The following is a 13,167-nucleotide window of genomic DNA, read 5'->3' as shown; positions in this document are numbered from 1 at the left end:
AGACACCAAACGCACTTCAAACAACTATCATATGTAATTATATTAAAGAACCCCATTAATTTCAGTATCAATTTTAGTTTTAGTAATCATAGTAAAGTTACTCTTTCTGTTTAAAGCATTGGATTTTGCAATCACATGAAAAATTGTTTCCACACCATAACATAGAGATATGAAATGTTATGAGGTTACAGTACACAATCCAAGATCTCCATGAAAAAAAGTCTGACAACAATATCCACGAATTTCACAGAATCAATGTCAATGTGTAATTCAATTGGTAAAACCTTAGTATATGATCTAACAACAAACAACTGTATCATAAATGTAAGGAAAGAAAGGTTGTGTTTTATGTCACATGATTTTTGCCAAAACTGTGAAGACTCCCCAGCATGAAAAAGGGTTTAAACATAAGTTTGGTTCAACTCATGAATTCAATTGAATGTATCTATATTCTCCATTTTATATCATTTTTATATCATAATGTATTCACATGGAAAAAATTGCAAAAGTTTATTAATGACTTGGTACCCTTGTTTTTAGAAAGATCCATATACACTGAGTATACAAAACATTAGGAACACCTGCTCTTTCAAATCAAATCAAATGTTATTTTTCACGTGTGCCGAATGCAACAGGCCTTACAGTGTGAAATGCTTACTTACAAGCCATTAACCAACCATTCAGTTTTAAGAAAATACCCCCAAAAAAGTAAGAGATAAGAATAACAAATAATTAGTAGTAAATATCAATAGCGGGGCTATATACAGGGGGTACTGGTACAGAGTCAATGTGCGGGGCACAGGTGTCGAGGTAAATGAGGTAATATGTACATGTAGATAGAGTTATTAAACTCCTCTGACACCGCCTGGTATAGAGGTCCTGGATGTCAGGAAGCTTAGCCTCGGTGATGTACTGGGCCGTACATGCTACCCTCTGCCTTGCTTTCGGAGGCCGAGCAGTTGCCATACCAGGCAGTGATGCAACCCGTCAGGATGCTCTCGATGGTGCAGCTGTAAAACCTTTTGAGGATCTGAGGACCCATGCCAAATATTTTCAGTCTCCTGAGGGGGAATAGGTTTTGTTGTGCCCTCTTCACGACTATCTTGGTGTGCATTGACCATGTTAGTTTGCTGGTGATGTGGACGCCAAGGAATTTGAAGCTCTCAACCCGCTCCACTACGGTAGTATACTTAGAAAAACAATGCATTTAAAATGTGTTAAGTGTAATGATAGTAAAGATAGTACTAGATATACTAAAAAAGTACATCTCGTATTTGTAGTATATTATGTGAATTTGTAGCATATTTAAGTATACTTCAGTATACTTGTAATATATAAAAATTTACTTTTTTCTCAAATGGATAGTCAGAGTGGGTGTAAAGTTGGGATAGAGAAAGCACTGTGTGTGGGCGCCCATGCAGCTGGGGATCCGAAGTGCCCTGTGAGAGAGAGACAGGTTGAGATTTCCAGAGTTTGAGTGGGGAAGAAAGTGTCCTATGCTAAGGCAGTGACAAGAGTAGCGGTTAGCCCAAGGGTGAGGTTTGACTGGGAGCCCCCCAGTGTAGGCCTGAAGAGAGGGATCCAGAGAGAATGAGTTTAATAAGGTAGGGTTTCTTGCGTTTATTGCTATGGTGGCGCTTGAATCAATTTGCAGTGGAAATTAAGAATGGACATTTGTCCAAACAAATGGAAAAATAAGCTAAATTGATGTGGGAAAGGAAAAGGCTAGGGTTGATAATTCCCCATCGTATCTTGGTAGAAGTATGTTTTCTGGAACTATGTACACCCAAGTCGGTAAACCCATTGAAGATATCCAAAGTGGTGGAGAAAGCTTTGGGTAAAGTCAAATCAGAGCAGGGCACTTATTAAAGGAGTCATTTCTGGAGTTGCATAATAAGTTGATATTAATATGCTAAAGTCAATTCCTGGAGTGGTTGATGTATGCTGGATGAATGGTGTGGTTCATGGCAAGAAGGAGAAGAGTTTGTCTCTCCTTGTGTTTAAAAAAAATGTGGAGTCCCTCCCAACCTGAGTGCAGCTGGGATATGTGTATTATCCTGTCAGAGCCTTTATATCCAGGCCTTTGCAGTGTAACAGATGTAAAATGTTTGGACATGCAGAAAGTGTCTGCAGACGGAACGAGCCGAGATGTGGGACGTGTGGGGGAAACCACTTTGATGGAGACTGTATAGCAGAAGAGAATTACAGAGGAATAAAGTATTGTAACTGTGGTGGAGAACATGAGGCGACATCCTTGGAATGCCCATATAGGGTGAAAGAGATGGAGAGACAAAATCAGGAAATTCAGTCTGTCTCCTATGCGGAGGCGGTAGAATGGTAGAAAAAAGTAGAATGCAGAGTTGGCCTCCCACCAGCAGGATCCAGATATGCTGTATGTAAAGAAGGTGGACTTTGTGTTTTTAATGTCAGTGATGATGGCACAGCTAATGTGGAGGGAAAGTCAAGGAAGATGGGCATTATTGTGGATGCGGCAGAGTGGTTTGAAGAACTGAAGGAGAGAGAGATAATATCAAAAAGTATCTCCCACTCTCACCGTATGCAGTTTCCTTTTTTCACCCCTGTACAGTTGGTGGCGGTAATGCACCGTCAATATTGGATGCCAACCGCAGTTAAACCCCACCTAAGAAGAAGGAGAAGTAAACGGAAGTGAACCACAATGACCATGAACAATTTCTTAGACGTTCATTAACACCCTGGATTTCAAAATATGAGTAGTCATAACTGTACAGCATCACATTCTCACCCCATATAGAGTATAATTCGTGTTGGAGACGACTTAGTTGATAGAAGGTATATTGGTAACGCTAGCTACCTAACGTTCGCAAACAATGGCTAACTGTATGGTGTTTCACACTCAAATAGCCTCCATCATGGAGGTGCTAGCGAATGCAGCCGTTGCAGAAATCTGTAAACTCGTAGACGACGACTATGCAGTGTTTCGTTTGGAAATAACCCAAAGCCAGAAAGAAAACAGGACATTACGGAGGAAACTACTGGAACTAAAGGTGGCACGGGAGCGCGCAGAGAGGACAATGCCAGAACGCGTCCTCGCCAGTCGTCCCAGTAGTGTCAAGATCCTCGACCGATACAAAGGAATGGCAAGAGGTACATTTTGCAGAAGGCCGAGGATGCGCGGCCTGTCGCACCGTTCCCCTCTGGACATCTGTTCAGATGTGTTACCCAGAATTTAGTCTTGGTCAGTTTTTGGATAGTATGCAATATTTTCCCTGATTACTTAGCTATTTTTGCGCAAAAACACTCATTCTAACCAGAATATTAATTTACTGCATTTCCTGTTATTTACTCAATGAAAACAATGTAACACATGGAACATAATACACCAATCAATAAATAGTATTTCAAGAAGTTATGAGATGTTACCTTGGTGTACAATATACAGTTGAGCATTGACAGTACCTAACCTATCCACCTCTTTTCGCCCAATCACTCTCTTAGGTGAAGGACATCGCACTGGAGGCTACAGAAGCTTTGTTAAGCCAGTGGGACACAATACATGGAGAGATGACCAACCAATCACTGATGATGAGGGGAGTGGAACCTCAACCCAGCACATTATCATGATAGAGGTTAGTGTAATAGTATTACATCACAATTACAGTACATCAAATGTTGCCAATTTATTTCAGAAAGGCTCCCCTCAGCTATTAATTTGCTTACATGTACATCCTCATTTATCTGCTATAGGGAAGCTTGTGAAACTTCCCTATGACATTGTTATCCAATAACCTCCTCTCTTCTTTGTCAGTCTGCAGAGGCTGCAGGTCCTGTGGTCAAGCTGGAGCAGTCTGAAGGAGAGGAGGACCCACGACACAGCACAGACATCCAGACTGGAGCGGCTGGAGCGCCCCCTGTAGCTACGGATGACCCCACCACTGCCCCAGCACAGCCAAGGACCCGACACAGCATCACGGAGGTCAGTGGAACACCAAACGCCGCACTCAAGTCAGAGTCAGAGACAGACACCGAGACTTTAACGAGGCTGGGGCGACTGGGCTGTCCTCCTGCTCCCCACTCAGAGTATTTACTTTACGCTAACCCGAGGACAGTTTTATCCAATCGGGACTCAGGTGATGCATTACAAACTCACAATGATCCGTCTTGTTCATACGCTACAGAGACACAGATGATATCTGGTGACATGCCTGTGGGCTTAGATACACAAACTAATCCAATGAGAGGGAACTGGAACCAGTACAGTAGTAGTGTATACTCTGAAAGGTACCTAGATAAGAAAGGGGAAGGTCTTGTCGTAGATGAGGTTAATGTGAAAGTTGAACGCAACTCTCCTCAGACATGGAATGCAGATGAGACTCACTTAAGAGAAGGACTCTCGCTGGACAACACCAGTGACTTCTTAGATTACAGGGAAAGCTTGGAGACAAATCGAAATGTTGTGACCCACTCCCCTTTACGTGCGTTCAGAGATTGCGACCCAGTGTCCACGTCGGTGGAGTCTTCTGATTCACACGGCCGCGTCCATTTTGATCAGGTATTGAACTCAAATGACGGGACAAAAGCCCAGGCTCAGAGAGGGGACTCTACATCGTGCAATAGTAAAGAGAAACGGTTCCTCTGCATGTTCTGTAAAAAAGGATTCAGCTGCCCCCATAATGTGGAGATCCACCAGAGGATCCACACCGGAGTGAAACCCTACAGCTGTACACAGTGTCACATGCGCTTCGCCCAGGCTGGCAACCTGAAGAGGCACCAGAGGGTCCACACAGGGGTGAAACCCTTCAGCTGTACACAGTGTCACATGCGCTTCGCCGAGGCTGGTGACCTGAAGAGGCATCAGAGCGTCCACACAGGGGAGAAACCCTACAGCTGCCCCCAGTGTGAGAAGAGGTTCTCTCGTCAGCACCAGCTGAAGATGCACCTGAAGATCCACACAGGAGAAACGCTGTTTGCCTGTATGCACTGCGGGAAGAGGTTCTCAGAAAGGAGCTACCTCAGAATACACCAGCAGAAAAATCATTCCAATCTATAACATCGAAAGAAACCATTTCATGTGATAGCTTCTGACGTTTAGATCAAACCCTGCATTAAAGACAAATTTATACATTGTCATTGCTATCACCAGAAAAGATCCACAGGTGCATTTGGAAAAACGAGTAACAGACTTCAGTGTTGAATATTCCTGGGTAGAATTTTGCATCCAGACATTGTGTGATATATAAGCCTAAAGTCTGTTACATATTATGTTTGTACTGTGTAGGATATATGTTCACAAATGCCTGGATTACTTCCATTCACCTACTGAATATTTTCCCAAGACACTTTTAATTAGAAAATAAATGCAGTTCAACAAGTTAATGCTGATATTTAGTTGGGACATGTGTATATGTGGTTTTCATATGGTGTATTTAAAACGTGTTTATGTTTAATAAACACGAAATGGGACTTTTATTGAGATTCTCTTTAATATTCATCACATATGATCTCAACCTATTCTGCATACACTCAACAGTGCTTTATAACCAATATACACTTACTAAATATTTCTACTAGGGCCATCGTTTAACGTGTGACATGTTTATTTCTGTACATTTTTTTTGAATGCCGTTAATTGCTTTTCCATATCTTCACCACGTGGAACCTTTTTTGTGTTTCCGCACCGGCGCTTTTAAATGCAGAACACAACAGGGAACACAGCTACAGTCAACGCTTGCACGTTTGCATAGCTGAAGACTGTGTGCCTCTAGCCAAAATCATGTGAGAGTTATACCCAATAGTATTGGAGCTATGTTTTTTCTTTCAGACGAGGATTGGTTTTAAACTACTCACAAGCTGCTGTTTTTGATTTGACAACAAACACCATTGGTTAGCTAGCTAGTCATGTTACCTAGAAACCTGATAACTTGACCACTGACTAGGCTATGCACATTTGGATGGCACAGGAAGAACTGAAAAGGAATAGGCTCCTCAAAAATATCAAAGTTAGGCTGCATATGCAAGAGTGGGGTGTGTATGATTGTGTGTATGTGTGAGAGAGAGGTTGGGTGTTTCACATTTTTATTGTCATGTGCACTAGTCCAGCGAAATGCCGTTCTTTCTCTTTCCCAACAAAGTAGTCAACAATATCATAGTCAATAGTGTGAGAGTGGGAGGGAGACTGCGTAGGACTATGTGAGTAAAGGTATCTGAACAGTACAGATGGTTATAATGCTTTCATCAGTTTAAAAGCTCTTTGTATCCAAAGAGACAAGTTATTTTTACCTAGAATGCTTTAACAGTACTTAAAATGGTGTGTGTAAGAGAAAGAGAGAGTGTGTCTGTACTGTGTACAAGTGTTACACTTCAAGAACATTGATAAGAGGGAGTAGGCCTACATAAACATTGGGAGCATTACGAGCTGTAGCTATGTTCGTGACTTTTGTGTTGTTTATGGTGAAAATGCTATTAAAAGATTCTGATGTAGATCAGTTTGTGTTTCCTTCCCTTACGATCAAAGCATCGTATGCCTGTACCTCAATGCACTACTTTTTAAATGGAAAAATCTTTCTTTGGGGACAAATTTGAGCACATTTAAAAATGTTGACTAATTCGATTTATTAATGCCATTAACTTGATTATTGTTATCGTTTGACAGCCCTAATACCTACACATACCCAGACACTAACATACACCTACTGTACATGTTAAAATAGTCAGGTTTGTCTGATAATGACTTAACATATCTCACTTATATTTACCCACAGCATATTTATGTCCACCATGATGGGTTTAAAAACAATGAAGTCATTCTGCAACAACAGTATAGGACTCAAAAATAGTGGGGATGGATAACTCCATGCTGAAAGTGTGTTTTATTATCTGTGTGTGTATGTACCTGAAGGAGTGTAATCTGTATCACCTCTCTTCAAGGAGGAGGGTCCAGATGTGCTGCTGGTGAAGGAGGAGGGCCTGGGGAACCCTGAGGAGACCATGGTCATGGAGGACAACCAGACAACTCCTCCTGAACCCAAAGAGGAACCAGCTGAGCTGTACAGGACCACACACAATCTCACTGAGGTGAGCCCACTGTGAACTGGGTTGTTCCACGAAATGAGTGCCTTTTAAAAAATATTTTAAGTTGAAATTGTCCATCAATATTACATTTTAAAAGCCTGTTATGGGGCCTCCAGAGTGGAACAGCTGTCTAAGGCATTGCATCACAGTGTTGAGGCGTCACTACAGCCTGGGGTTCGAGGAAGCATGACTCGACCTTCGCCTTTCCCGAGCCCGTTGGGGAGTTGCAGCGATGAGACAAGATCTTAACTACCAATTGGATATCACGAAAAAGGGGGTAAAATTACAAAAACAAAAATATACACTATTCCCGATTTTCTGGGACCCAACTTGCTGTGGCTATTGATAGAGATTTCTGTGCATGTGCTGGATTTTCTTTTACGTAGCTGCTGCCCACTCTGCTGCCTATGTAGCTCAAATTGATACAATATTTTTTTCCTCATCAATCGGCACATAATACCCCATAATGACAGTGAAAACAGGTTTTTAGAAATGTTTGCAAATTAAAAATGCAAAAAAATACTAATAATGCCTTATTTACGTAAGTATTCAGATCCTTTGCTATGAGACTCGAAATTGAGCTCAGGTGCATCGTGTTTCCATTGATCGTCCTTGAGATGTTTCTACAAATCAATCTACAGACAATACCCCATAATGACAAATCAAATCAGGCTTTTATAAATTTTTGAAAATGTATTAAATATTCAGAGCTGAAATATCACATTTAGATAAGTATTCAAACCATTTATTCAGTACATGAAGCACCTTTGGCAGCGATTACAGCCTCGAGTCTTCTTGGGTATGATGCTACAAGCTTGGCACACCTGTATTTGGGGAGTTTCTCCCATTCTTCTCTGAAGATTCTCTCAAGCTTTGCCAGGTTGGATGGAGTGTGTCGCTGCACAGCTGTTTTCATGTCTCCTGAAAGGGACGTTGTCCTGTTGGAAGGTGAACCTTCGCTCCAGTCTGAGGTCCTGAGCGCTCTGGAGCAGGTTTTCATCAAGAATCTCTCTGTACTTTGCGTCGTTCATCTTTCCCTCGATCCTGACTAGTCTCCCAGTCCCTGCCTCTGAAAAACATACCCACAGCATGATGCTGCCAACACCATGCTTCGCTGTTGAGATGGTGCCAGATTTCCTTGGCATCCACATCACCAACAAACTAACATGGTCCAAGCACACAAGACAGTCGTGAAGAGGACACAACAAAACCTATTCCCCCTCAGGAGACTGAAAAGATTTTGCATGGGTCCTCAGATCCTCAAAAGGTTTTACAGCTGCACCATCGAGAACATCCTGACGGGTTGCATCACTGCCTGGTATGGCAACTGCTCGGCCTCTGACCGCAAGGCACTACAGAGGGTAGTGTGTATGGCCCAGTACATCACCGGGGCCAAGCTTCTTGCCATCCAGGACCTCTATACCAGGCAGTGTCAAAGGAAGGCTCGAAAAATGTTTTTTTCTACTCTGCTGTAACTCTCTGCAATTATCTATGCATAGTCACTTTAATAACTCTATCTACATGTACATATTACCTCGACACCGGTGCCCCCGCACATTGACTGTATATATCCCCGCTATTGTTATTTACTGCTGCTCTGATTCTGTGCTTCCACCTTTGTGAAAACAGTTTGGGGTAGGCCTTTTTTTGTTTCAGCATGACAATGCCCCCATGCACAAAGTGAGGTCCAGACAGAAGTGGTTTGTCGAGATCAACGTGGAAGATCTTGACAGGCCTGCACAGAGCCCTGATCTCAACCTCATCTAACACCTTTGGGATGAATTGGAACGCCGACTGCGAGCCAGGTCTAATCGCCCAACATCAGTGCCCAACCTCACTAATGCTCTTGTCGCTGAATGGAAGCAAGTCCCCACAGCAATGTTCTAACAGCTAGTGGAAAGCCTTCCCAGAAGAGGGGAGGCTGTTATCGCAGCAAAGGGGGGACCAATTCCATATTAATACCCATGATTTTGGAAAGAGATGTTCTACGAGCAGGCATCTTCATACTTTTAGTGTATGTTGATACTGGTATTGTGCTGGAGATAATGAAAGTGAGGTTGAAAAGTGGTGGAGTTGCCCTTTAGGTGTGAGACCATGCCTTTGAAATATCAAATCATTAGAGAGTGTCACGTAATCAAATCAACCAATATGTTTGCATAGTATCAAATCAACTAACATGTTTGCATAATACTCATAGCAATCCCTCAATCAATCCCTCAATCCCCCAATCAGAAGATGCTCCATAGCAGGGTTCTGATATCAGATTTCTTGATCCAGCATCCTCTCACTCTGTATCTCTTACAGTCAGTAGACATGGAAGATGGGAAGCCTGATCTGCTGCTAGTCAAAGAGGAGACAATAGAGGACAGACCAGAGAGCATTGATCTGCTGAGTGCACTAAAGATTGGGGAGCAAGGTAAGGGAGACATGCCAATTTACATTTTAGTCATTTAGCAGACACTCTTAACCCGAGCAATTAGGGTTAAGTACCTTGCTCAAGGGCACATCAACAGATTTTTCAACTTGACGGCTCGGGTATTCGAACCAGCAACCTTTGTTTACTGGCCCAAAGCTCTTAACCGCTAGGCTACCTGCCTACATACAGTAATAGATCTTCATTGGGAATTGTGATGCGCCTGGCTATTTTCTTTTTTTCTATAATGTCTTCATTCATGAAATTAAATCAATAGAACTTATGTTTACGTGTAAAAACAGACATTATAATGTATGAACTTCACCAGGTAATTGACACAAAAAAAACTCCATATGTAGAGTTCTCTACCATGTTTTTAAAGTCTATTTCCTAACCTCTTCCTGCAGGTGGTTGGCTGGAGGCTAACAGAGGAGACTGGACAACAATTTTGGATTCCCAGACCCAGACTGGTGCAGCCAAGAGCCCAGGGGATGATATCACTGAGCAGGCCAGGACCAGAAGCGACATAGTGGAGGTCAGTGGATGGGACAGCATCCTCAACTCTGGGCTGGGGAACAACACTGTTAACCACAACCATAAACAGACAGTCGACCACAAAACAACAACCGAACTTGACAACAGTGCGAGGTGTAGATTTGGTCCACGGGGACTGGTAGGTATCCATATGCAGCAGGAGAGAACAGAAACAGACTCTGCAAACGATGCTCCGTCCTGCTCCTATAGTTGTGATTCAGAGAGACTGATGGCGCCTCAGGTTGACCTCCTAACAGGTGCTGCCTTCAGCATACCTTCTGTAGGATCTATCAACTGGAACATGGAATCTGCGACAACGCAGACCCTCCCTGGCCTTCGTCCTCCTCACACTCTCCTAATGTTAAACCAGACCTCAGACAAAGCCAGTGCTTCAACACTAAATGGCTACACAAGCCCATTGACAAATGACAGTAGTAGTGATGCTATCAGTAGATCTGGTGGCAAAGAGAAGCTCTTCCCATGTTCGTTCTGTGGGAAAGCCTTCAGTTTCTGCAAACAGGTGATCCACCAGAGGGTGCACACGGGGGAGAAACCATTCGGCTGCCACCTGTGCCAGGCCAGTTTTTCACAATCGTCCAGCCTGAACAGGCACCAGAGAGTCCACACGGGGGAGAAATCCTACAGCTGCCCCCAATGTGAGAAGAGATTCTCCCGCAAGCACCAGCTGAAGATGCACCTCAAGGTCCACACGGGAGAAAGGCCATTCGCCTGTACTCAGTGTGGGAAGAGGTTCTCGGAGAGGAGATACCTCAAGATGCACCAGCAGAAAAAACATTCCACTATAACATAGAAAGTAACCATTCCACTTGATAGCTTCTGACGTTTAGATCAAACCCTGCATTACAGGTAGACGCAGCAAGATGACATAGATGCAGCCAGTAAACAGTAGTTGTGGGTCAATCGTTGAAGTGCAAGGCCCATACATTGTGTGATATATAAGGCATGTAATACAATATTGTGTTACAGCCTGAATTTAAGATGTATTTCATTTATATTTTTTGTCACACGCCTACACACTACCCCGTAATGTCAAAGTGGAATTATGTTCTTCAAAAGTTTTACAAATGAAAAGCTGAAATGTCTTGAGTCAAAAAGTATTCAAACCCTTTGTTATGGCAAGATTCAATAAATTCAGAAGTACAAATGTGCCTAACAAGTCACATAATAAGTTGCATAGACTCTGTGTGCAATAATAGTGTTTAACTTGATTTGTGAATGACTACCTCATCGCTGTTACCCACACATACAATTATCTGTAAGGTCCCTTAGTCAAGCAGTGAATTTCAGACACAGATTAAACCACAAAGACCAGGGAGGTTTTTCAATGCCTCACAAAGAAGGGCCCCTATTGGTAGATGGGTAAAAATGAAAAAAGCAGACATTGAATATCCCTTTCATTACACTTTGGATGGTGTATCAATACATCCAGTCACAACAAAGATACAGACGGCCTTCCTAACTCAGTTGCTGGAGAGGAAGGAAACCACTCAGGGATTTCACCATGAGGCCAATGGTGACTTTAAAACGGTTAGAGTTTAATGGCTGTGATAGGAGAACACTGACACAACAACATTGTAGTTACTTCACAATACTAACCTAATTGACAGAGTGAAAAGAAGGAAGCATGTACAGAATAAACATATTCCAAAACATGCATCATGTTTGCAACAAGGCACTAAAGTAATACTGCAAGAAATGTGGCAAAGCAATTCACTTTTTGTCCTGAATACCAGTGGTGGAAAAAGTATCCAATTGTTATACTTGAATAAACTATAGATACCTTAATAGAAAGTTACTCAAGTAAAATACTACTTGAATAAAAGTATTTGGTTCTAAATATACTTAACTATCAAAAGTAAATGTGTAAATCATTCCTTATATTCCTTATATTATTCCTTATATTAAGCAAAGCAGACAGCACCATTTCCCTGATTTTGAAAATGTACGAATAGCCAGGGGCACACTCCAACATGATTTATAAATGATGCATTTGCGTTCAGTGAGTCCGCCAGATCAGAGGCAGTAGGGATGACCATGTATTATCTTGATAAGTGTGTGAATTGGACCATCTTCATGTCCTGCTCATCATTTAAAATATAACGATTACTTTTGGGTGTCAAGGAAAATGTAGGGAGTAAAAAGTACATTATTTTCTTTACAAATGTAGTGAAGTAAAAAGTAAAAGTTGTCAAAAATATAAATAGTAAAGTACAAATACCCCAAAAACTGCTTAAGTAGTACTTCAAACTATTTCTACTTATTAAGTACTTTACGCTACTGCTGAATACAAAGTGTCATGTTTGGGGTGATGGGGGTCATGATAGGGGCTGCACCAAATGATTGATGTATTATAATAATTGATTATGCTTATGTTGTATTAATAGAAGGGGAGGGCTATAAGACCCCCTCCTCCACTACACATGTAGGGTCTTGGAATACAGATTAGCAATATATATGTATTATAAGGTTTAATATTGTTCCACGGTTCTTTTCTAGTCTCTGCTTCTTATAAGAAGCTGTCTGAGAGATGTGTGAGTTATTGCAGTCAAAACAGGGTGTCTGTGAGAAAGCGCCTCAAGACTAAAAGAGATTCATAGACGCAGAACCCTGCAGGGTAGTGAATGAGATAAGAGACTAGTCAGACATACCACTATAAAGCAACTTGGGGAGTGGAAAATTACTGCTGAGCCCTTAGAAAACACTGGAACTATTGTCTCTCCTGCAGGTTTATATAACTGTATATGCATGGGCTTGGTCTCATGAGTAGAAGGTGTTGACATAGGCAGTTACATCACTAGGGGTTGACTGTAAGAGTATTAAAGCAACTTGGATCCTTTCCTATTTTGCAGAACTTACTCGGAAACATGCATGCTATGTTCCCGTTGTCAACTTCTGTCTGCAATTGCATTAATAAAGGTTTTTGATTGATTTACTTAAAGATATTGTCTGATTGCTAATTTCACCAATAAGCAAATAATTGACAAGGAACCTACCCCAACATTGGTTGGAGGAGATTCTACACCATGGTGCCGAAGCTCCAAAATAAACAAGGTAAGCAGACATCTATTTATTCTAAGTCTGTAATTAATTGGCATTCACTGGTGTGGTTTCCCTCTAACAAGTAAGTGGCACCTCACTCACTCTAAAAT

At 41.9% G+C, this 13,167-nt stretch overlaps 3 protein-coding genes across 4 annotated transcripts in view; 2 read left to right on the top strand and 1 right to left on the bottom strand.

Moving 5' to 3' along the window:
* LOC112232358 (zinc finger protein 473 homolog) overlaps positions 1 to 13,167 on the bottom strand; it is a 282,634-nt gene that overhangs the window by 148,001 nt on the left and 121,466 nt on the right. The window lies entirely within an intron of this gene.
* The window catches only part of LOC112232352 (zinc finger protein 777-like), a 125,735-nt gene that overhangs the window by 36,926 nt on the left and 75,642 nt on the right, over positions 1 to 13,167 (top strand). The window lies entirely within an intron of this gene.
* On the top strand, positions 2,640 to 11,274 carry LOC112232124 (Wilms tumor protein homolog). Its single transcript, XM_024398935.2, has 6 exons — positions 2,640 to 3,126; positions 3,478 to 3,608; positions 3,788 to 3,955; positions 6,907 to 7,053; positions 9,355 to 9,466; positions 9,871 to 11,274. The coding sequence occupies exons 1-6, from the start codon at positions 2,850 to 2,852 to the stop codon at positions 10,806 to 10,808; spliced, it is 1,773 nt and encodes a 590-aa protein (XP_024254703.2). The 5' UTR covers positions 2,640 to 2,849; the 3' UTR covers positions 10,809 to 11,274.

This window comes from Oncorhynchus tshawytscha, linkage group LG11 (assembly GCF_018296145.1).
Source record: "Oncorhynchus tshawytscha isolate Ot180627B linkage group LG11, Otsh_v2.0, whole genome shotgun sequence".
NCBI classification, from domain to species: Eukaryota; Metazoa; Chordata; class Actinopteri; order Salmoniformes; family Salmonidae; genus Oncorhynchus; species Oncorhynchus tshawytscha.
This window is presented reverse-complemented; position numbering and strand designations above follow the sequence as displayed.